Raw genomic sequence first — 26,937 nt, forward strand, 5'->3', positions numbered from 1 at the left:
TGAGCACAGAGCCAGGAGTAAGTCCTGTGCACCACTGTGTTTGGCCCGCAAACAAGCAAATATCATATTTATAATTTTAGAAACTTTGATATAGAGGATTTGATATATGACGATTTGCTTTCATATATGAGGATTCAAATTTAGTCTATTACTGGAAATTTCTGTGCTCAAGTCATCACCCCAAGTCTATTAAAAATGTCTTCAGGGTAAATGTGGGGTTCATTGCTAACATTATTCTCATGACTTTATCAACAGAATTCTAGAATTAGGTCATGGTTGTATGTTTTGAGGAATTTGAAGGTTATTTTTAGGGAGTGATTTAGATAAATGTTTTTCAACTGGGGGCCATATACTCCCACTGTAGGCCCCAGAATATTCTCAGAGGGCAAAGGTGAAAATCCAATAAGTGAGGCGGCCACAATATAAAGTTAGGGGGACAACCAGTAAGACGGGGGCTACAGGAAGGAAGCAAGGTCAAAAGGAAGCCATAGTTGGAAAAAAGGTTGAGAAACACTTGTTTAGATGATTCATGTAATCAATGTAAAAAGAACAGTACTTGCTACAAAAGAATAACAATCAAAAAATATGATCACTCAGTACTTTAGTTTATTTCTCCTCTAATTTTCCATCAGTCTAGACCTAGATTTTCTAATTTACAAAGGACAATTTTAAGTTAGAGAATCCAAAGAAAGCATTCATTGTTCCAATGAGTCACCGTAGACTTTTGAATACAGAGGACAAAGCAGTTTCTATGGACTATTTTCTGCTCTAGAAATAGCTTTATTTCGTATAATTCTGCTCATCAAAAGTCATTGTAATCAAGTCTTCCTGTGTTATTCTTAATACTAGAATGAAATTAAGAGACTGTAGAAAAACATAATGTTGATTTAAACAAAATGTTTTAATATAATTTATAATGGGAATCTTTGGAAATAAATAACATAATAAATATAGTTGTATTTATAACTACCATTGGAATATTGAAATATTGTAACAAATAACTAGCAACTTTAACTTCCTTGTAGAATATTCTGGTCAATTTTAATTTTGGAAAAATAGAACTTACCTGGGATCACACTATCTAAATTACCATAAATTGGTATGTCTTCAATATCATTCTCATCTTCCCTATAATAATAAAAAAATTATCTTTATAATTGACTTCATACATTACTTATGACAGATGCCCAACCAAATTCAATATTGAATAAATGATTGTATGCTCTTGTTCAGTCTTGACAAACCAAAGTACATGTTTATAAGTGAAGTGAGTGAGAGCATATTAGTACACATGAAGGCACCAATTAGATTCAAGTGCATGCACACAGTATTTTGTGCATGAAAGACCCAGACAACATCTTAAAAATTATTACTAGTGTTCTACACTTTGCATATGAGAACTCTACAATTAATATAAGTATATTTTCCCCTAATCTTTTGTCTAATAGCAATAATAACTACTAATTATAAAATCTTTGTGTCACTGTTCATCAGTCCTCAAGAAAACCCTACGAAGATCTAGCGGGACAGTACAGAGGTTGAGGTGGGTACATTGCATGGGATCACTCACGGTTCAATACCTGGCACCACATGGTCCCTCAAGTATTGCTGGTGCAGTCTGGAGGCCCCTCCAAATAACACCAGGTTTGACCCTGTTTCCTAAACACTCCAGGGGTGGACAATTAATACCTGGTTTTGTGAAGTTTGAGCAGTACCATCTCCTCAGACTCTTGGAGGATCTCCAGGATGAGCCTCTGGACCCTCTTGAAAGTACACACACACACATACACACACACACACACACACACACACACAAGCATACAGATACCTATGAGATTCATGGATATATTTTTAAATCCACATTGTTCAGATAAGGAATTTTCAATTCATCTAGGTAAGTTGTTCAAAGACATATGGATAGTAACTAGCAATACTAGGATTGTAATGCAAGACTGCTCTTAAACCCTGAATGCTATTTCCTCTGATGTTTCATTAATTTTTCTTACAGCCTCCTCAGAGTAATCCTATTAGGATTACCGAAGGCATCCGACAATTGACACTAGACAGTGGCGATGACCCTGGTGACCAGCTTGACAGTGGCAGGCTGAGAAGAGAGGCAGTGAGAGTGGCATTTCACAAAACAGTACCAACTGCTTTAACTTGAAAATTATACATCAATAAGAACTGGAGGGAATTGAATTAAGAGGGAAAAAAGAACTTTTATCTTAAGACATAACACTTACATTACTCCCCAGTCTTCCGACAGAACATACAGAATATGAAAATAATAACCAGGTATCTTCTAAAAGTAACAAATCAAATTTTATCTCTAAGAAATGGTTTGAAAAGTCCAGATGCTGGATTTTGCTTATCTGATAACAAATAAACTTACCCACCAACTTTTTTTTTAAACATTGGTAATTAATTCATATAGATTCGAATTAGAATGTAGCATAATCCCTGCTCTTGGGCTTTCTCTGGCTATGCATGCAGAAAATATAATAGCAAACAGTGAAGAATTTTTAATAAGACAATCCATCCATTTCCTAGCCTACAGATAGCAGATATAACCTGCAAAAGATAAATCATGTCCAAAACATGAACATCATTTTATTCGCGGTGAATGAAAATAAGATGTGATTTATAATGCAGTGCCCTGCGTCTACAGGCAGGTCTCAGATGATTAATCATGGCAAATAAACTATTATTCAGGAGCAGTTTCCTAACCAAAAAGTTAAAAAAATATTTTTTCACTTAGCAATGCCAACTAGCCCTAGTCTATTGAAAATATCTAATGAACTGTAGGCATCAATGCTTGGCATTATTTTGTGTATGGAAGATTAATTACTATTAAAATAGATTAATAAATGAACTCATATCCCAGAGATTGTTAAGCCTCTGAGATTTGGGTCTTTATCAGATTATCCATTGCTTTTAATTTGTTTGAAATGTTTCTCTAATTAATAAATACCTTTACTGACACTGCAAGTATTTAAGTATTAATTGCATCTTTTATTAGACTCAATATTTTTTATCCTCACTTGTATCACTGCCATTCTTTTAAAAGTTTTAAGTTATATTTTATTATTTTACTGCCAAGTCTTTTAAGAAAAGTAATTCAGGTATTATTTATGAATAAAATAAGTAAATTAAACAATTAAGCTATCATTACACACAAGTACTGGATTTCAATTTTCTTATTTCTTTTCAATTCCCAAAGACCACGCCATAAATTCACCATTCCTATCTATATCTAATTAAAGTTAAAGTAATTTATATAAAAGTATTTTAAGGAGCTATAAATTCATAAGATTAAGAAAAAATAAACTCAGGGATGTATCAGAAATTGGTTTTGGTATCACCTTGACTAGATTACTAAGTATGCATATATGTATATATATACATACATAAATAAATATATTTTCTTGATTGGTGTAAAATTGCTATTTAAAATAATGAGAGAGATTAAAATTACTTGTGAAATGAGTATAGATAGAGGAGAGATTCACTGGATGTGTTTAGATATTTATGGTTCAGCAAAGAAGGAGCCTCTGGCTAGGGAGGAGAAAATCCAAAGGAGTGGCCCAGAGTCCGGAGAAGCAGACGTCTCGAGAAAGAGAGTGCGGGGCCAGCGAGACAGGACAGTGGGTCAAGCACTTGCCTTGCATGTACCTAACCTGGTTTTGATCCCCTATAAGACAAATGGTCTCCCATGTACCATCAGGAGTGATCACTGGACAAAGTGCCCTGAGTAAGCCCTGAGTACCATCAGGTCCCCATGCCACTCCTCAAAACAAAACAAAACAAAACAAAAGGGTATCAAAGTGTCCAATGCTATAGCTGAGCAATGTGAAATGTGTCCATTTTGATAGTGGATTCCACTGAAAACCCTCAAAAACTGAGTTGGTGAATCACTGAGGACCAAAAACTGAAGAGTAGATTCAAGAAATTAAAAGAAAGATGAAGAGAAACCTGCATATGTGGGCAGATGTAAATTTAACTTTTAAGTTCTTCTGGAAAAGTTGCAGATCAATGAAGAGATGATTGTCAGGCAACTTGGTATAAATTTAGTCTGATATCTATTTAACAAGTATATATAATTTTTAAAATATATTTCACATTTTATGCATAATTTAGAAATAAGGCAGATTAATGGAATAGTGCCAAAAAATAAATGAAAGCTGTAATGATGGGGCAGGGAAGCAAAGCTGCCAAAGTGAAGAATTTATCAATATATGCTTAATGTGATTTTTTACTTTCTTTGGCTGGGTATGTGATAGGACATATGTATAGAAGTTTTTATACTGGAGTGAGATAACACAAAAGATAGCAGAAACTTGTCCAGGGGACGGATATCAATATAAATAAAATGTTATTTCTTTTTCTATTCTTTTACTTTTTAGTCAAGGTAACAATACTTTGCATATTTGTATTTTTATATTTTAGTGTTCAATGTTACCATACCACATCCACCACTGAAGTATCAATATCCCTCCATTAGCTAATCACAGGACCCCTTTCATCTTCCCCCACCCTGCCCCTTTTGAACTCTCAGTTTTGTCATTAGAATTTAGGAGTTGTTTTCATTGAACATTGTCTATTTCCTTGCTTTGTTTCGTTGTCCACCATATATATGTGACATCATCTGGTGTTTGTCTTTCTCCTTCTATCACAATTTACTTAACATGACAATCTCTGGTTGCATGTACGGTGTACACAAAGACAAGATTTTATCTTTTATTTTTACAACTGGTAGTGTGTTTGCCTTGCTTGAGGCCAACCCAGGTTCAATTATTCCGTCCCTCTCGGAGAGCCTGACAAGCTACCGAGAGTATCCTGCCTGCATGGCAGAGCCTGGCAAGCTCCCCGTGGCATATTCGATATGCCAAAAACAATAACAACAAGTCTCACAATGGAGACCTTACTGGTGCCCACTTGAGCAAATCAATGAACAATGGGACAACAGTGCAGGACAGTGCAGGACAGTGCATTTTTATGAATAGAATAAAAATGTGTATATAAACCACAATTTCTTTATCTACATATCTTTATCTAAACATCTGTTGCTGGGCACTTGAGTTGCATTCAAGTATTGGCCACGAGAGAGAGCATTGCAATGGACGTAGGCATATATGTACCTTTTCTAGTTAGTATTTTTGTGTTTTGGGATACATATCAAGAAGAAAAAATTGCTGCATCATATGGTAATTCTATTTTGAACTTTTTGAGACATCTCCAAACTGTTTTTAGAAGATGAAATAGTTTATATTCCAACCAACAATGAATGATTCAGTTTTATATATACTTGCAAGAACTGGTAGTTTCTAACCTTTTTAAATGTAGGTCATTGTCACTCCTATGAGGTGTTATCTCATTGTTATTTTGATATTTATTTTCCTGATAATTTCAGAGAGAGTCAGCATTTTTTAATTTGCCTTTTGACAATGTTTATGTCTTCTTAGAACAACGTTCCTTTAGCTCATTTCCCATTTTTTGGGAGGTGAGTTGGGGGGAGGGGGTGGGTAATTGGGTCACACTTGGCATTGCTCAAGATTTTTGCCTGGCTCTGAACTTAAAAGAATTACTTACTCCTGGTGGGGCTTGGGGGCCATATGAGATTCTGGGAATCAAATCTGGGTCCTCCACAAACATGGCAAATACCCTACTTGCTGTACTATTGTTCCAACCCCTTTTCTTCCCATTTTCTGATGAGACTGCCTGTTATTTTGTTGTGAGTTCTTTATACATCTTGAATAATAGCCCCTTAATAGATGTGCAAATATTTTTGCTTTCAGTAGAGTGTTTTCATTTTAGCATTTTTCACAGTTCAGAAACATTTTAACTTGAGGTAATTTTCCTTTATCTTTGCTTCTGTTTTGCTTTCCAATAGAGTTGAATCATTGAAAACACCTCTGAAGTCAATACATGGAAAGTTCTTTTGTAAAATTTTAAAAATAACTGGAACTTTTGAATGTACCTACAAGTTGACAGACAGGGCATGGGGAGTGGGGGGAGAGTAAGGGTTTGGATGGGGAAGGAATCTGGAAATACTGGTGGAGGGAAATTGACACTGATGGATATATTAGTGTTGAATTATTGTTGCTTAAAACCCAACTATCAGTAACTTTGTAAATCATGGATGTTTAATTAAAAAAACTAAACTAAAATAAGATGCATTTGGTGCATTTGGACCTAACATCAAGGTCTTTGGTTAATTTTGAGTTAGCTTTTGTTTATGGTAAGAGATGGTGGTCCAATTTCATTCTTTTCATTCAGCTAACCAGTTTTCTCAACACCATTCATTGAAGAGGTTTTTCTCCCTTCATTTTATGCTCTTGAATAAACAGTCATAAATGAACTGTCCATGTACATGATGGTTTCTTTTGGGGCTCTCAATTCTATTCACTTGGTATGCAACTCTGTTTTCATTTCACCACCACACTCTTTTGATTGCTACAGCTTTACAGTAATTTTTTGTGAGGAAATTTAGTTTGGGAAGATATCTTTGTTCTTCTCAGGCTTTCTAGCCAGTGTTTCTTTATGACTAGCGTTTGTTAAGAACTAATAATATTTCTAAGAAGAGGATGATTGTCGTTTTTCAGAGCAATGTTGTGTAACACTAAACTTAATTCTTTATTAGTGCACAAATTCCCCTCAAATACACCTACTTCAATGTAAAATTTATTAAGAACATAGAGCTAAGGGCCAGAGATATAGCTGAAAGGGCTGGTGTACATCTTTTGCATGCTTGGTGCCTATGTTTGATCCCTGGCATTTTGTGGTCCCCCGAGTAGCCCCTAAGAGTATCCATTCTGCACTTTTGGATGTTGCTCAGAAACACAACAAAGAACAACATATTCAATGGTGGATAAATACTGGTACCTAGATGGAAGTTTTGGTATGGTAACTTTGTACGCCTAAAACATAAACACATGTATGCTAGCATACCACTGCTACTTCGATAAGAAATAAAATAAAATAAATTTGATTACTAAAAATCAAAGACAGTCATTGTAAAAATTAAGAAGAAAAAAACAAAAAGTCAAATAGAATTCTGCATTGCAATTATTTTTCTCCTAGTCCCTTCCCTTTCTGGATGATATTGTTATTGTGATGATGAGGGGCTGCACGCATGCCTAATTGGGGTTAGTGCACAATGAGTTTCTAGTCTGTTGAGCTCCAGAAAAAAGTCATCTCAAGGCAGAAGACGAGTTGAGATGCTTGCAAGGGATTGCACATCAGGTTGTGGTACTTGTACATCCAGTCATGGTGCTCACTGAGGGTCACAGTCCTTTTATTTATTATACCTGTGCACATGTGCGTAGTTTAAGTTATGGTGCTCATCTGTGTTTTGATTGCAGTGCTCACCAGGAGCCCCTGTGATGCTCACACAAGTGTTCACCACTGCTTGTATTTCCTGACCATGAGGCATGGACATCATACCTGTCCATGTATATGATGGTTTATTTTGGGGCTTTCAATTAGTTATGGCATTTGCCAGTTTGTTGAATTGCTTAGCTGTACCTTTTTATTGTGCAACTACAGTTCACTAGTAACATAAGGGACCACAAACAGGAGAGCAAGCATCCAGGGTCTACCTTGAGGATGTGATAACACTAAGTATTGAATCTGCTTGCAAGGCTGATGCTTTTCCGCATTCGCCACTGAGCTATTCCCCTTGTTGTGACTATTTTGAAGTACTGAAAACAAAGGGTATTTTGGCCAAAATTTAGGGGAAAGGAAACCAGGAAGAGTTGCCCTCATGGATTCTAATATGATGGGGATAGAGTCTAAGGCATTATCACAGAAGTAGTGTCACCAAAGCAAAGCCAAGTTCCCATACAATTTTGGGAACCTGCTGGTATTTCTCAGAGGATCACAAAATTACTTAGGGAGGAAACTAGACTTGAAATAACATAAGGTTGGAACTTGGTTTGTGGTTCTTTGTATAGTTCTAAACAGAAGACTGGGAACGGACTACTTGGGTATAAACAGGGCCTCATCTGAATATCCACTTGAAAGTCTAGGCCATGAGTTCTATTGTCAAAAGATCCTCAGTGTAGAGTTAAGGTAAAAGGATCACTTTAAGATTCAAGGCCTTTTTCAGTGCATTAAGCAAAGAGGTCACTGAATGAGGGTTTCTAGCCTTTTGAGGGTCAGAGAGCCAAGATATCACCTCAAGGCACAAGACTGCATGAGATGAGATCTATTTTATTATGAATGTAAGTGTTTATTACATGAATGGATAGAACATGCAAAAGCTTCTGAGATGTGGTGAATTTTAGAAAAAATTCTAAAATCTCTGAATGCTGAGGAGTGATGATATATACATATATATATATGAAATACTTTTCTAATTTTAGGATTGAAAAAAATTCAGAATAAAATTTTCTTAGGCTTTTTATTAAAAAAACTACACAATTTTTATTTTATTTATTTATTTATTTTTTTGTTACTCCTGGCTTGATGCTTAAGGATAGCTGGTACCGAAAGAGAAAGCCTTAATTTCCCTTAACCAGCTGCTTGAATAATCTTTTTTATCTTTATTTTTTAATTTTATTTTGTTTTATTTTTTAATTTTTATTAGTGAAACACCATGAGTCTACAGTTGTAGGCTTACAAATTTTTGTGCTTGGGTTTCAATTATACAATGATCAAGTACCCATTCCTCCACCAATGTCTATTTTCCACCACCACTGATCCCAGTATCCCTCCCACCCTTCCGTTCCCCCATCTCACCCTGCCTCTGTGGCAGGGCATTCCGTTTTTTTCTCTCTCTCCTTCTGGGTGCTGTGGTTAGCAAAAGAGGCATTGAGTGGCAATCATGTTCGGTCTATAGTCTACTTTCAGCATGTATCTCCCATCCTGGAAGGATCCTCCCAACACCCTTTATTTGGTGCTCCCTTCTCTATCTGACCTGCTTTTCCTGCTAGCATGTGTGGCTGGCCTCCAAGCCATGGAGTGAACCTCCTGGTATTTATCTCAGCTATTCTTTGGTGTTAGTCTATTTTGTTACTTTATGTTCCCCAGATGAATGCAATCTTTCTATGTCTGACCCTCTCTTTCTGACTCATTTGGCTTAGCATGATACTTTCCATGTAGTACCACTTGTATGTAAATTTCATGACTTCATTTTTTTCTAACAGCCACATAGTACTCCACTGAAACTACACAATTTTTAATTGTTCATTTTCTGTGGATGAAGTACTATAATCTGCATTTTTCAGATGATAAAACTGAAGTTCATTAATCTTTTTTTCCTAGATTATAAGCTTAATCATTGCAAGCTTGTTTAAAATGCATAATGTCCCCTGTATTATTCTCCTTACACATATCCAAATAAAATAATTGTGGGGGAGTATATTCTGAAGGCACACCCAAGAACCTAGGAATAATTACCCAGTAGTGTATATTTGCTTTCTATTATACAGAGCTACTGTACTATCCTTGAAGTGATCAAGTTCCTGACCTGCTGGCACAAAGAAAAGGGATATGGGGGAGCAGAAAGCAAAAATCAGAGGAACAAATGTCTTCTCTAGTATATTGAACCAACAAAACGAACATTAAGAAGGACCCTGTGTGTTCGGAGATCCTGTGTGAGAGAAACTTGCTTCCCTTCTTTCTTGCCTCGAGCCATTTAAGAATTGAGGAGGCACCTGTTTTCCTTGCCCTAAGAACATTGTCCTCATTTCTACTTGCTCTTTTAACATTTGTTTTAGTGACTGGAGAAACATTTGCTTCTCTGCTTTTTTTCCTTCCTCTGGAGGTCATTCCACTTCCTCTCCAGAACCTTTGTGCCTGCCCCCACAAAGGTGATTTTTGAGTTCCAAATTATTAAAAACAGACAACTAAACAAGCTACGAAATACATACATATACTTATGAATGAACATACAAACTACTTTTATAGATAAAATCTGCACTGCATATTCAAATTTTGACTAAATTTAAATATCACAATAGACAATAGATTATTAAATCTTTAGGGGGAGAATCTGTCTCTGTCCTTTCTTTATGATCTATTTTGGTGCCTATTTGCTGATTGAATATTTATTGAATGAGTGTTACAAAAGAATCTGTCTCTTTAATATATTTTCCTTTAACAAAGAGCCTGCTTGATTTGAGATAAGTATTTTACTAATTTTTCTTTTTTGACACCTTCTATTTTAATCTAAAACCCACCAACCTAGCAAAATATGATTAAATCCCAAGACCTTCTATCTCACTTGCCTTTCAAATAAAAAATATTAAACTAATCACCAAAGAAACTGACTCTAGATAATCATATAAATCTTTATCATCACAGTATTTTTTATAAAAAGATTAGAAAATAATTTTGTATGTGAGGCTGTTTTTGTTTGTTTATTTGTTTTTTTTTTCTGCTAACACCAGTAGTTCTTAGGACTTACTCCTGGATCTGCTCTCAGGGTTCGCTCCTGGCAGTACTCAAGAGGACCATATGTGGTACTTCGGATGGAATTCAGGTCAGCGTTGTGCAAGGTATCTTATCATTTGGCACAGCAAATGCTTGTTTTATTTAAAAATTTTTTTATTAAATCACTGTGAGATAGATACTTACAAAGCTGCTCATGATTGAACTTCAGTCACAGTATTCCAACATTCATCCATCCACCAGTGTACATTTTTCAGCATCAGTGACCCAGGGTTTCCTCCCATCATCTCCCACCCCCTGTCTGCTTCTATGGCAGGTGCTTTTCTTTCTGTCTCTCTGTCTCTGTCTGTCTGTCTGTCTGTCTGTCTGTCTGTTTGTCCCTCTCTCTCTTTCTCTCTCTCTCTCTTGATCTCCCGCCCATTCCCTTTTGGGTATTGTGGTTTGCAATGTTGATACTGAAAGGTTATCAAGAATATCCCTTATCTATTTTAAACCCTCAGATCTTGTCCAGCGTGATAATTCCCAACTATTATTGTCATACGCCAGCATTCTTAAAAATCTGAGTTAAATTTATCTTAAAAATTATGTCATCTTACAAATTATTCAATGTAAGGAATAGTTAAAAAATAAAAATGTCTTTCTGGGGTAGGTTCACCTGGAAACCAGGTCCAGAATCTGCTAAATACATTTTTATGTTGAGTTTTTAAAAGACCTTTTAGAGACAAAAATGCTTATAATTATATCCCACCCTATGAGAAAAAGCTGTGGTTTTAAAAGACCTTTTAGCCTTGCAGTTTACCATTTCAGAAAGGTCTTGAAGAGTCCTCTAGGAAATTCTACTATATTTAGATATTTTGATAGCGAAAAAGAAATCTGAAATCTAATGACACATTTGGTCAGAACATACTATCCATAAAATAAAATTTCTTTACTACGAATATGCCATAAACTTTTTTCCTAAGGTATAAATTTTAAGAATATGTTTGTAATAAGCTATATTTACAACCATACATTACTTTAGAGTTGCTTTATAACATTTTCCTATTAATTGACAGTGTCTTTCAAAAGAACATACTACAAAGCATTCTTGATATGTATGTGTGCACATATATTTTAAATTAATAAGGTAGTGTTAATTTATTTCTACTTTGGGCTCTTAAGATTGACACAATTCTATTTATAGCTATACATTATATAATATTATATGAATAATAATCTAGTATATCACCTTTAAAACTTATATGACTTCTTGGGCCAGAGCAATGTGATACAATGAATGATACGGCAAATGTGCTCTTGCCTTGCACACAGCTAACTCAGATTAAATCCTAACATCCCTTATGGTCCCTCGAGTGATCCCTGTATGCAGGGTCAGGAGTAATCAGAATTTCCAGGTGTGTTCCCCAGATAAGCCCCCAAAATAAATTAAAAATAAAATTGATATGATTTCTGTAAGTACTAAGTTATAGTCTCATTTTGTCTGTAAGCAACACATTCATTGACTCAAAAAAGTAATCAACTAGGGCAAAAATTAATTTTCTAGCTTTGAATCTTATGATGAGAATAAGAATAGTAAAAGTTCATATTCACTTAATTTTACCTAAATGGAATATTATAAAGTCAAACCAACAGAAATTTAATATTTATTACTTTTATTTATTGCTTGTGAATCAAAATACATGTTTCATTTTAGACATACCTGGGATTGTAGTCACTGTAGTCCATGTTTATTTTATCTGAAATATATTAAAAATAGACAAATTAAAAGAAATGTTTATATTTATTTTTCTAAAGAGTGCTAAATCAAGTCATTCCAGCACCCCAGGAATGGAGCAAAGATATCTAATTTAGGGAACCATACTCCTTCTTCCTAATTTAGGTACAAACACAGTTTATCTGGGCTATGCAGTAGAGCCCAATGTGTGATATTTCTACTTAAGGTAAATAAGCAACCGAGAACTCTTGGATTCTTTGCTCTGTGTTTCCAGTCAGCAATGAGACAAAACTGGGTTGTCTATGTCTGAAAAACTACACTTTTGTTTCCACCTTTTCTAGTGCTACTTTGACTAGGCTTTTATTCATTATCCTATTACCTTCTTTCCCCGGCAACCCCTCCACAACCAATTCCCTAGAAGGTTGCATGTCTTTTTGACATGTCCTTTAACATTTATTGTATGTGAACAATCAGATAAAAATGATCTTCAGAGCCGTTCCTCCACTCTCTACTCACTCATGCGGGTACCCACCCGGCGGCAGGGCCCCTTCCCAGAGCCATGGCCGCTAACGCGGCCGCGAGTTTTTCTCCCCCTACATATCCTATAGGAACCATAAGTTACCTTCTTAGATGGAACTTTCACTAGGATAACTTAACCACCAGAAACACATTAGCCAATAATTCATTAAGCCCATCTCAAAATTTCCTATAAAGGAGCATCCTTAAGATTCACAGCTGGTTTGTCTGATGAAACACTCATGGCCCGAAAACAGTGGTGGGGTATAGTGAAAAAACTCAATGAAATAAATGCCTCACCAAAAATACTTTACCCAGCGAGACTCTCATTCATAACAGAAGGAACAACACACAGTTTTGCAGATCAACAACAGCTCAGGAACTTCATATACTCAAAACCATGGTAACAAGAGCAACTAAATGGGCTACTTTAAGACAAGACAGGCCCCTCAAATACACCAAATTTCAACAGAAAAATAGGAAAAAAAACCCATAACAATAATCTCTCTCAACGTCAATGGGCTAAACACACCAATTAAAAGACACAGAGTGGCAGGATAGATTAGAAAATTGAACCCAACATTCTGCTGCCTGCAAGAAACACATCTCAATAGTCAAAGCAAACACAGGTTGAGAATCAAAAGCTGGAAAACAATCCTACAGGCAAACAGCTACCCCCAAAATGCTGGGGTAGCCATCCTAGTATCAGACCACATTGATTTCAGACTGAAGAAGGTCACAAGAGACAATGAAAGCCATTTCTTATTGATCAAGGGATCTGTACAAGAGGAAGAACTTACAATACTAAGACATGTGTATATACACCAAATGAGGGACCAGCAAATTACTTAAAATAACTACTCATAGACTTGGAGAAAGACATCGATAGCAATACAATTCTAGTGGGAGACTTCAACACCGATTTATCACCTCTTGATAGGTCAACCAGACTCAAGATTAGCAAGGACATACTTCATCTGTGGTAAAAAGTGGAAGAAAAGGACTTAGTAGATATAGCAGAACACTTCATTCTCAAAAAGCTGAACACACATTCTTCTCAAGAGTGCATGGAACATTCTCCAAGATAGACCACATCTGAGCCACAGAACATGCCTTCATAAAATTAAGAAGATAGAGATTGTATTAACAATGTTCTCAGATCACAGTGCACTGAACTTTGAAGTAAATCACACACACAAACTAACTCAAACAGCTGTAAATTTAAAAGTTCACTATTGAACAAAGAGTGGCATAGAAAGGAAATCAAAAAGGAAATCAGAATATTCGTGGAAACAAATGAAAATGAGGACACGAGTTACCAAAACTTATGTGACACAGCAAAAGCTGTGTTAAGAGGAAAGTGTATAGCTCTACAAGCATTCCTCAGGAAGGAGGAGCAAGCCCACATAAGTAACGTAACTACACAGCTTTAGAGCTTGGAGAATGACCAACAAAAGGAGCCCAATCCGAACAGGAGGAAGAAAATAATAAAACTCAGAGCAGAGTAACGAGATGGAAACCCAATAAACTATCCGAAAGATCAATGAAACCAAGAGCTGGTTCTTCGAGAAAATAAACAAGATCAATAAACCTATGGCAAAACTCAAAAAGAAAGGGAGAGAGAAAACCCTAATAAACCAAATCAGAAATGAAAAGAGGGTAATTACAACAGAAACTACAGAAATTCAGAGGATCCTTAGGGAGTACTTGGAGAAACTTTATGCTACAGAACACGAAAACCTCGAGGAAATGAATAAATTCCTAGATTCCTATACCCACTCAAGGCTGATCCAAGAAGACCTGAACAGACCTATCACCATCAAGGAAATTTAAACAGTAATAAAAAGTCCCCAAGCACAAAAGTCCTGGCCCAGATGGATTCACTATTGAATTCTTCCAATTCTTTAAAGAGGACTTATTCCCAATCCTCTTTAAGCTTTTCCATAAAGGTAAAGGTAAAGGCCCTCCCGTTGATCGTCGATTTGCTCGAGCGGGCCCAGTAACGTCTCCATTAGAGACTTTGTTGTTACTGTGTCTGGCATATCGAATACTCTCGGTAGCTTGCCGGGCTCTCCGAGAGGGGCGGAGGAATCGAACTCGGGTCGGCCATGCTGGCCGCTTGTAAGGCGAACGCCCTACCCGCACACTTCCATACAGTTTCTATGAAGCCAATATCACCCTGTTACCAAAAGCAGACAGAGATAACACAAAGAAAGAGAATTACAGGCCGATATCCCTGATGAAGAGAGATGCAAAGATCCTCAACAAACTATTATCAAATAGAATCCAACGACTCATCAAAAAGATGATACACCAGGACCAAGTAGAATTCATCCCAGGGAGCAAGGAAACATTTGGAAATCAATCAACATATTCCATCATATCACAAAAGAAAAAAGAAAAGATAAAAAGCACATGATCAAATCAATAGATGCAGAGAAAGCATTTGACAAGTTCCAGCACCCATTTATGATAAAAACCCTTGTCAAAATGGGAAGAGAAGGGACTTTTCTCAATATAGTTAAAGCCATCTACCACAAGCCAACAGCAAGCATCATCCTCAATGGGGAAAAACTGAGAGCCTCCCCTCTAAGAGCAGGAATGAGACAAGGATGTCCACTCTCTCCACTGCTGTTCAATATTGTACTGGAAGTACTTGCAATAGTGGGTAGGCCAGAAAAAGATTAATGGCACTCAGGTAGCAAAGGAAGAAATCAAGCTCTCACTATTTGCAGAGATATGATACTGTACTTAGAGAACCATAAAACCTATACCAAGAAACTCCTAAAAACAATAGACTTGTATAGTAAAGTTGCAGGCTATAAAATCAATACCCAAAAATCCATGGCTTTCCTATATGCAAATATTGAGATAGAAGAAAGTAACATGAAAAAAAAATCCCATTCACAATTGTGCCCCAGAAAATCAAGTACCTAGGAATCAGCTTAACTAAGGAAGTAAAGGACCTGTACAAAGAAAACTACAAAACGCTATTTCAGGAAATAAAAGAGGACACTAGAAAATGGAAAGATATCCCCTGCTCATGGATGAGGAGAATTAACTTGTCAAAATGGCAATACTTCCCAAAGCACTGTACAAATTCAATGCGATCCCTATTATGATACCCATAAAATTCTTTAAAGAAATGAAGCAAACACTTCTGAAATACATATGGAAAAATAAGCCCCCACGAATAGCTAAAGCAATTCTTGGGAAAAAGAAAATGGGACGAATCAACCTCCCTAACTTCAAACTCTACTACAAAGCAGTAATAATTAAAACAGCATGGTATTGGAACAAAGACAGAGATGCAGACCATGGAACAGGGCTGAATATACTGACATCTCCCCCCAAACATATGATCATTTAATCTTTGACAAGGGAGCAAGAAATGTGAAGTGGAGCAAGGAAAGCCTCTTTAACAAATTGTGCTGGCAAAACTGGATGGCTACATGCCAAAAAGAAATGGGTTTAGATCTCTACTAACACCATGTATAAAAGTAAGATTAAAATGCATTAAAGACCTCAACATCAGACCAGAATCCATAAGGTACATTGAAGACAAAGTTTGCAAAACCCTCCATGATATTGAAGCTAATGGCATCTTCAAAGAGGTCACGTCACTGGCCAAGCAAGTGAAAACAGAGATAGACAAATGGGATCATCTTAAACTAAGAAGCTGCTGCACCTCAAAGGAAACAGTGACCAAAATACAGGCTGTCTAGAGAATGGGAAAGGATATTCGCCCAATACACATCCGACAAGGGGTTGATATCAAGGATATACAAAATACTGGTTGAACTCCACAAGAAAAAAACATCCAACCCCATTCAAAAAATGGGGCAATGAAATGAACAGAAACTTTCTCAAAGAAGAAATCCGAATGGCTAAAATGCACATGAGAGAGGCTGGAACGAGAGCACAGCGGGTAGGGCGTTTGCCTTGCATGCAGCCAACATGGCCAACCCTGGTTCGATTCCTAGCATCCCATATGGTCCCCCGAGCACCGCCAGGAGTAATTCCTGAGTGCATGAGCCAGGAGTAAACCCTGAGCATCGCAGGGTGTGACGCAAAAAGAAAAAAAAAAGCTAAATAAATAAATAAATAAAAGGCCCATGAGAAAATGCTCTACATCATTAATCATCAGGAAAATGCAGATCAAAACCACAATGAGATATGATCTCACACCACAGAGACTGGCCCATATCTAATTAACAAAAGCAACAGGTGCTGGCGCGGACGTGGTGAGAAAGGGACCCTCCTTCACTGCTGGTGGGAATGCCGACTGGTTCATCCCTTTTGGAAAACAGTATGGACGATTCTCCAAAAATTAGAAATTGAGCTCCCATTTGATCCAGCAACACCACTCCTGGGAATATATCCCAGAGAGGCAAAAAAGTATAGTCGAAGTGACATCTGCACTTGTTTGTTCATTGCAGCACTCTACAATAGCCAGAATCTGGAAAAAACCTGAGTGCCCAAGAACAGATGACTGGTTAAAGAAACTTTGGTACATCTACACAATGGATACTATGTAGCTGTTATAAAAGATGAAGTCATGAAATTTACATACTAGTGGTACTACATTGAAAGTATCATGCTAAGTGAAATGAGTCAGAAAGAGAGGGATAGACATAGAAAGATTGCATTCGTCTGGGGAACATAAAGTAAGAAAATAGGAGACTAACACCTAAGAATAGCCAAGATAAGTAACAAGATAAGTAACCTCCATGGCTTGGAGGTCAGCCACACATGCTAGTGAACAAGGTAGCTCAGATAGAGAAGGGAACACCAAGTAAAGGGTGTTGGAAGGATCCTCCCAGGATAGGAGATGCATGCTGAAAGTAGACTATAGTTCGAACATGATTACCACTCAATGTCTCTTTTGCTAACCACATCACCCAAAAGGAGAGAGAGAACAAAAGGGAATGCCCTGCCACAGAGACAGGTAGGATGGGGGGGTTCGGGGGTGGAAGGGATACTGGGATCAGTTGTGATGGAAAATGGGCACTGTTGGACGGATGGGTACTCGATCACTGTATAATTGAAACCCATGCACAAAAATTTGTAAGTCTACAACTGTAACCTCATGATGTTTCACTAAAAAAATTTTAAAAAATGATGTTCAAAAAATTGTTTGGGGAGTGTTTTCATTTTTTTATGCATCCAAATAGAGTAGAAAAGAAAGAAGGGGCTCTAGAGATGAGACCTTTAAAAAGTTGGGAATAGTATCTAACCTGCAAAGGAATAGAGTGTCTTCTAAAAGAAAAGAAACAATATAGTTTTCTGCAGAAAGAAGAGCTGAGTCATGATGAATATAAAATTATAAAGCTTGGAAAAAATTATGTGCCAATTATCAATTGGTTTTCATGTCATGTTTCATATAAAAATAAAAAGGAAATGTTTTAGTTCAATTTAAATATACTTGTATATACTAAACTGAATAAAAGTAGTCATGAAAAGTACTTTTCATTAAAACCAATAGCTGGATTTTTAGAGGAAATTAAAAAATCTATCTGAAGTTTTAATCATTAAGATAAATTTATAAAGAAATCCCTGCTCATCAATAAGTTTTCTCTGATGTCTAACTGAATATGGATATATGTGAACGTTGTCATATTTTAATTGTTTTATTTAATTAAGTATTGAATCAAAGTAAAAAAAATCATAATAGCTATTCATATAACAGTATTGTCTAGAATTATAAAAATCTATGACAATGAGAAGCAATAGTAGCCATATGGTAATTTTTAGCTTTTTTCTGAAAAATATTTTTTGTTGGCAAAGAATAAGCCCCAAAATTTTCAATTTATTTAAAAAACTACTAAACAACTGAAGAAATTATTTTCAGTTATATTTATGCATGACCAAGTTGAATTGGATTTTTTTTAGATATTTCTATTTCTTTCTTTGTACTGTTGTATTCAGTTTGCCAAGATTATGTTGAGAATATGTTGCCCTAAAAATAAATAAATTAATTAATTAATAAAAAAAAAAGAAAGTGTATTCTGGAAAAAAACAAAGTACAAGTTGTTTTCTTTTTATGTGAAGTATACAATTACATTCAGGTCCTTAGCTATTCAAATTTGTCTGGAATTTAAATTCATAGCCTAATGTATCATGGTAGTAATCAGAATTAAAAATCAATAGATACTTGATTTGGGTACCTGTTCTTCGATGCTCCTGGCGTGGTACAACATACAATTTTTTTAAAACTCTGACTCTCGTTTATTCTTAATGTGGGGAGAATAATGCTTGCATTATAGAGTATATGTGGAGAATAAATAATTTCTATAAAATCATTTACAAAATTACAGTTGCTGTATTACACCTGAAACATTTATGTCATAAACAAGCCACAACTCAATTGTGTTGATCTGAACTGGGAAGTCTGTTCACTGGAAAAACATTAGATGAAAACAAGCTGATATTACTAGGATATAATTTTATATTAAAAATTATAAATAAAGCTTCATTGGGGGCTGTAGAGATAGTACACCAGGTAGGGCATTTGCTTTGTACACAGTCACCTCATGTCTGATCCGCAGCATATGGTCACTGAAGCCACATCTGGAGTAATCCCTGAGAACTGAGCCAGAATCTTAAGCACAGCCAGGCGTGGCCCAAAAAAACAAAGAAAAAAAATTGATTGAAATAAAATGACCAAGTCTCGTCTTTAATAAGATTGTTAACAGCTGGAATTAACTTTAAAGAAAAATTAAACTTAGTAAAATCAAAATAAACTTTTAGATGTGGATATCAGAAAGAAGGATGAGAAAAATAGAATAGGTAAAATTGGTCGATTGGTGAAGGATCCAGAGGCAGATGTGTAATAATGTGCATCTGAAAGATAACATAATGTTCATCCAGTAAATAGTGTAATGTGTGGAACTGTTCAACAGTTCAGAGATTGCAGATTGAGAGGTAGAATAAAGTTTGCCCTACTATATGGATCTGTACATTGACTTAAATGTACAGATAAAAAATAAGGACATGACTAATTATTCTAATTATCATTACTAAAATAAAAAGCAATTTTGCTTTTGCTATAAAACCATTGCCTTTGTAAACCATTGTGAAAAGGGCTGGCTAAATTTTCTTCATGGTCTCCTATGATTCAAATACAAACACTTGTGGTCATCTTCATGATAGACAGAATGTGAGTAAACACTTGTGGTTTTTTCGTGGTTTTTTTTTTCTTCTTTTTAGTGTTAATCTTTCCATGAGTAAGAAAGAGTACTGTATGGGTTAGTTCCTTTATACATTTTCATGCTAAAATGTGCTCTAATTTTTTAATGAATAGGAGATATGCCAAAGAAATTTAATGTCTGAACAGAAAGATGAGCATTCTTTTTTTTATCCTTCTCAAACCAGAGAATAACAGCAGGATAAAGAATATATTGTGGCTCCAGGAGGACTCCACCAACTCAGGAGTGATATTCACAGAGAGCCTAACCTGCTGAAAATTTTAGGTACACAGGGTTTTTTGCTGAAAACTCCAGGCCTTCTCAAAATCAGGATGGGTGACCTCAAACCACCTCCTGGTACTTCCAGAAGACCCAGCAGCCACCTCCACATTTCACCACTGTCACGTAAACTCATCTATTTGGTCCAGAGACTCATAAATAAGTCTCAAAAGAAATCAACTGGCTGCAAAAATTTCTTCAATACCCATTCCCAGCTGAGACCTCCAGGGTGATCTCGGGAGGAAGGTGGGCCAGCTCCTACCCGAGCAAAGCCCTCAAAGCCACACCCTTGCATCACAGCTGCCACCATGCCTCAGGCCAGACTGCATAGTTAAATGTTCTGGATTTTCTGGAGCAACATTTCCAAAAGCTCTAGCACTGACATCTCAGTAGTAGCACACCAGACTGAATGGGACATAATCTAGAAACCAACCAAAACCCTGCACCTTTATTTGCAATTTTATGTGAAGTTTATGATTATATACAGGTCCTTAACTAAATTTTGAGATAGAAGACTTAACTTGCAACAACAGCTCAGTATACACTCAGGTAAGGATTTATTGTCCCCATGGTGAGATACAACAATTTTCACAAACTTTCTTTTACTAAAGTATTTTTTGGTCATTCCATTAGCCATTTAGTGATAATAAAAATATGAAAATAAGTTATTGTGAGCCTGTTACAGGAGCAAGATTGAGGGGTGATTGGGAAAACAGAGACAATAGTGGAGGAAAGGTGACAGTTGTGGTAGGACTGGTGTTGGAATTGATTGCCTGTAATAAATCTTCATAAACAACTTTGTAAAACCACATTGTTTAAATAAAGCGAGGGAAAAATATATTGGGGAATGCAAAGTTTAAAAAAAAAACAATGTATTCCTACCAGAAAAAGAAATGAATATAATCTTTTTTAAAACCGATTTATAGAAAGAATCACATAAAGTACAAAATACTTATTTTGGGTGAAAAGGGACAACTCCATTTCTAAAGCTTCTATCTAGCAGTGCTACAGAAAATATGAAGGAGAGGCTTATCTTGTCTAACTGATTGAATGTGCAGATACTGTGCTGTCGCTGTGATAGATTTTCTTGTGTAAGCTATTTAATACACCAGTAAACTTATTCACTCCGTGTACACCAAGGTGCAGCCATATCTTGCAAGTTTCTTAACTACAAAGAACAGTAGGGCGATGAAAAAATAAAGTTGCATGAGATCATTTACGGGCACATTGTGTTCACAGACCAAGTGGCAGAAAAGCTGGCAACTATGAATCTTTTCTTGTATGTCTAGAAGAAACAAAACAGGGGAAGGATAAATCTTCAGAAGAACTGGGAACGAGGTAAACAGTTTGCACAGCTGAGCCCAATTCATCTGGTATCTTTAGATGAGAAAGATAGATAGTGCTTCTTGCTCAGTTGAAACAGAAAAGAATGGCAGTTTTTGCTAATAATTGGGAGGAAATGGATAGAAGTTGGACTACTGGGAAAGAGCTGGGGAGAAAAAAGAAAAGATGGAGAGAACAAAAGACCTTTCTTCGGCATCAAAAAACTCTGCTCCAGGGCTAATGGTAGGTTTGGGCACCAGTAAAGGACAAAACCCAGGGTTGCACATCACTGCCTGAAATAATTTTTTATAGACTGAGATATTTAGGATTTATTCAATAAAAACCTACCGAAACCTCTAATAAAAAGCTGTATGTGACTTAAACACAGCAGCTATTGCTAAAAGTCAGGCTGTTTTTAAAATGTGGTAAATAATACAGAGATGGGAATAAGAATAGTCCAGCAGGTTTGGCAGTTTCCTTGCTCTTGGCCCCTGGGTTTGATCTCTGGCACCTGATATGGTCCCCCAAGCCCTGCAAGCAATGATCCCTGAGCACAGAGCCAGGCTTTACTACTATGAAGCCATAATAAGTCCTTAATAAATATTTGTGAAAAGAAGGAAGCATCATGGCCACCTGAAAAAACATGATGTGGTCCAGAACCAAGCTATTAAGAACCCAGCACTATACCAAGATATTTCCATCACTTGTATCACCTGTCATTCTGTTGCTCATCGATTTGCTCGAGCGGGCACTAGTAATGTCTTCATTCACCCCTGTCACATGCTAGTGTAGTTCAATGGCATCTTCTCACTCCAGGAACACCAAGATATTTCCATAGTTCTCACAAAAGCACTCTGGTCTACATGTAATTTGTCACATTTTATAAATAAGAAAACAAGTTCAGGGCTTTGAGCTAGCCCGGGGCACTGGGGATCATACTCTATATGTACAAATCTCTGAGTTCTATCTCAGGCACTGTATGTGCATTGCGTTTCTCCACCCCTGTGTTCCCCTGATGGTCCCCAGCACTGCTGCATCAAACAGTGCTACATTGCTGGTGCCTAACATTGAAGCAGTTGGCCCCCAAATCGCTGGGATCCAGGTCCCAGCATAGTACTTGGGAAGTACCCCCATCATCCCCCAGACCTCAGCTCCCACTATCCGCCCCCTACACACACAGAAAAAAAAAAGTGAAATTCAGAGTGAGTAAAATTATTCATACTAGATCTTCCAGGTAAAGTACTGAAATAGTAGTTCTAATCATACCAAGTTGACTTAGAGTTATGATACTAAAAACAATTATAGAAACTGAAATTGACACTTAAAAGTGCATCAAAAATGTAATTTTCATTTTCTTTTTTTTTACGTTTTGGGTCACACCAGGCAATGCACAGGGGTTAATCCTGGCTCATGCACTCAGGAATGACTCCTAGCGGTGCTCTGGGGACCATATGGGATGCTGACAATCGAACCTGGGTAGGCCATGTGCAAGGCTAATGCCCTGCTCTCTGTACTGTTGCTCTTTAAAAAGAATTGCTCCTGCCTTGTTTATTATTACCAATAGAGTTACTTATGGCTTTATTGTTCTACGTCAACATTTATGACATAAATTACCTAAGTCAGTAAGAGTCTGAACTACTAAAAGAAAAAAATTAATCTATGCCTGAGAAACACATTAAACATCAACTATTAAGCTATTGTCTTTTAGCAGTGGTAAGCTCATCTTTATAAGTGAATGGTTCCCCAAAGGAACTTCCGTGATGAATAAATGGTATGAACATGGAGAAGTAAGTTTACACATGGAGAAGTAAATGTACACATTTCCAATTATGGGGTACAAAAATCCTCCTGGTCTCTGGCTCCACATAAATCTCCATTGGAAGATTATCAGTGACTTTAATGAAATGGGGAGGCACTATTGCAAATGATTATTCTTGTCCTGCTTTCCATATTATTTCACCTTGATAATCTTCAAATCACGTCTTTCTAATTTAGGTGGCAAAACAGTCTGCATTCGTAAAATATATATTGAAAAACATAATATTAATCAATTGTACTAATATTAGTGCTACTTGGCTCATTTTTATTCTATAAAGGAATATTTTTGTAAAATGTTTGATTCATGTTACAGAGAAAGTTTATTTAAAAAGATACAGATTTTTAAAATAATTACTGAAAATATTGCAAATAAGTGAGCTTTTCTTGCTAGAATTTGATCTGAACATAGAAAAGATATAATAAAGATTCTAAAAGAATGTTATAGTTCTAGCTAGGATATTTGGTTTTGACCATGGAACTAGAAAAAGTTGGAATTTATCTTTGGCTTTTTTATTAAGTAGATTTATATCTTCAGCAATGCCACTTCATTTGTTAGTATCTCTCATTTTTTCCTTCAAACATGTATGACACAATATTTTACTATTTTACTTTAGTATTTTGCTATTTTACTTTAGTATTAACACTTAAGAAAATACTCCTAAAAGGATCAAGTCCTCTTCCCAGAATCTGTTCATGGTCCAAAATTTGTTTTCTGGAATTTTTCTTGGGCACATGGTGCCAAATTTTGTTTTCCAGTTTTTCTCATCTGTTAAAGGAAAATGTATTTGTCATCTCTTTTTTATTCATTTATTGGTACTTAAATGTCATACTCCCCAATGAATTTTTGGTTATAAACTATTAAATCTTCTCAAAAACAACTTATCAGTTATTCTTTCACACATCTATCCATGTATTCATACATGTGTTGAAGATACATGGACCTACAGCATGCATAAGACTGTTCCAATTGATGGGCAACCCACTATTTTAACAATGCACCTGAAGGTGAAAGTCACAGTGGAGTGGAGAGTATCACGCTGAGTGAAGTTAGTCAGAAGGAAAGGGAAAGACAGAGAATGAGCTCTCTCATATGGGGGGATATAAAGAAACATTGTAAGGGAGTAACAAATACTGAAAGGCAACAGAAACAGAACTGGTCTTCAATATAATGCTTACCACAGGAGAAGGGGATTGGATTGGAGGGATACTGGAACAACAGTGGAGGGAAGTGGACATTGTGGTAGATGGTGTGGTGCTGGAATGTGTCATGCATGAAACCCCTATGCTAACAGTTCGTAAGCCATGGTCCCTAAAATAAAATAAATAAAACCTCTGTCCAATTTTATGAAATTAAGTTACAGAAAGTAACAGTTCCTTTTGATATGTGTTCCAGACCTTGAGAGTGTATGTGTTCACAAAAGTGTGTGGGCACTTGTTCCTTAGGTTTGGTGGTCAGGTTGCTTCCTCACCCCAGATGGCTAATGCCAATGGATGGAAAAATGAGGAAACGGGTCAGGCTGGTTGGTGATCAATTGCCATTTATTCCAATCTCTAGTCTTACTCTCTGCCCCCCAAACTAGTCTTCCCCTGTAGCACATTCCCTTCATCTCTCCCTTGACAGACCCATCTCACAGTCTTAGTTATCAAGAACAATCACTAAGGGTTGGGGGTAGCAATTACACATAGATGAGATAACGGAATCAACATATGTAAAGTCCTCCCTTCTGGGGAAGCTTTTCCTAAGACAAAGATCTCATCCTGCTAGGAGATCTGTTCAAGGGTGAAATTTCATCTAAGTTCATTTTTCTCCTTCCCTTACTCCACATCCATTTAAACAATCTTCTTAAATTTACTTCTTAATAATCGTTCTAGTCATTTTATATGGACACAGTGAGAGATATATTAAGCTTAAAGGGTGGCTCTCCTGGGGACATCTCACCATATATTCCAGATTTCTGTCCTCAAGCCAGATTAGTCCTTCCTAAACCCTGCAGGGGTTACTTCAGTTATTTATTTTTGGGTCATGACAGTTTGTCCATTACCAAGTTCTTCAAATATTGTAAGTTTTATGGTGCTTGACCTTTCCCTTTTAGATGCCAGGATAACTTACAGCTTGCCCTGCGTCCATTCAAATCCCCTCATCTTTTCTTGTGGGGTGCTAGGAACTAAAGGAAACTGAGGCTTAAATCAAGTAAACATGACAGATTCCCAGGAGTAAATATTTTTCAGAATTAATTAACTCTCAAGTAACAAGAGCATAATAGCAACTGTCTTCCTGTGTCTATACAGAAAGGACCCTGCTCTAAAGTAAACTGCAAAGGACATAAAGGAAAAAGAAAAGCAATATTACACGTACAAATACAAAATTCAGAATCCTCTGAGGAATCTGACTTTAAAAGTCACAGTGTCTGATTAGGGAAATGAGCAATTAATAGATAGATAGGCTAGCAGAGCACAAAGGAGAATTTAAAGATGAAAGGGAATGCTTCAGGAGCATTGTGATATGTGTTACTCAGTAAACATAAGCTCCTTGTGGCAGAGGAAAAAGAACCAGACTAACATTATCTAACATTATCTAGCAGGAGAGTTTGCTATCAAGCCAAGATTCAGACTTTTGGTTGCTTTTTGTTTGTTTTTGTTTTTTAATGCCTCTTTGAGTCCAACCAATATGGCTACACTTTAGAGACCCCAACTGATGCTGAAAAATTTCATTAAATTTGAATGAAAACTTAAAAGAGCAAGTTTTCACTTTTCTCGTCATGCATCTGAGAGAACCTGTATGACTATATCAGAATTAACTACAATTTCACGAATTTTTCAGTTGGAAGAAGAAAAATACATTGCATCAGAAAAATCTTTTCATACTCTGTACCCCAAAGCAGATGGCAAATGATAAAGCTGAGACTGGGAGTATGTTTATGTTAGTAAAATGATCACATTCTTAAATTGAGAAATAGTAGTAAAAAAGAACCCCATAGATGTCTACAAAGTTATCCAATTGGATAATATTTCATAAAATTGTCATTTTCTGTATGTTATCCAGGGACTTGTCCTCTATTCAAGTAAGTATCATAGGCTGTTTAAAAACTGTCTTACCTCTTCGATGTGAATCCACATAGTAGGAAACATTGAAGATCAATGATATCACCAGAGCTAAACCCAAGAAGGCTAGAATTGCCCAAACATAAAACTGGCATTCATGGTTTCCTAGAAATAAAAGCAAAAATAAAAAGCAATACTGTTGTTATTTACTTTTTTTGAACTAGGTATTCTCACAATTAAAACTATTTGAATTTTAATTTAACCATAGTGTCAGGGATACAGCTAAAATGGTAAAGCATTTGTCTAGCATGTGAGAGCCACTGGTACCTAGTACCTCTGGATGTAGCCCTCGATGTGCCCAGGAATTGCCAGGGCTAGAGAGATAATTCTAATAGAGAAAGAGAGAGAGAAAGAGAGAGAGAGAACGAGAGAGAGAGAAGGCAACAGAATCATTATGTATACTCATAGTAAGGGACACATTCTCTGCCAAGAAATTAATATTAATAGCTAAAGACTTCTTATAAATTTCATAATGGGTATTGGAATAAATTTTTACATTAAGCATGGAAAAATCATCAAGTTTCCTTTATTTTTAGTGCTTATGAAATAGATAACAATTTTAACCTGGCTAATAAAATTTTAAAACCAATGACAGATTCTAGAATT

At 36.3% G+C, this 26,937-nt stretch overlaps 1 protein-coding gene across 1 annotated transcript in view; it reads right to left on the reverse strand.

Annotated features, from left to right (window-relative positions):
• LOC130018646 (T-cell receptor-associated transmembrane adapter 1) overlaps positions 1-26,937 on the reverse strand; it is a 42,881-nt gene that overhangs the window by 7,645 nt on the left and 8,299 nt on the right. The window contains exons 2-4 of the mRNA XM_056109429.1: positions 26,326-26,436; positions 12,092-12,128; positions 1,067-1,128 (exon numbers count right to left, since the gene is read on the reverse strand). Of these exons, the coding sequence (XP_055965404.1) occupies positions 1,067-1,128; positions 12,092-12,128; positions 26,326-26,436 (210 nt within the window). The remainder of the gene's footprint in view (positions 1-1,066; positions 1,129-12,091; positions 12,129-26,325; positions 26,437-26,937) is intronic.

This window comes from Sorex fumeus, unplaced genomic scaffold, assembly GCF_029834395.1.
Source record: "Sorex fumeus unplaced genomic scaffold, SorFum_2.1 ptg000265l, whole genome shotgun sequence".
In the NCBI taxonomy this organism is placed as follows: Eukaryota; Metazoa; Chordata; class Mammalia; order Eulipotyphla; family Soricidae; genus Sorex; species Sorex fumeus.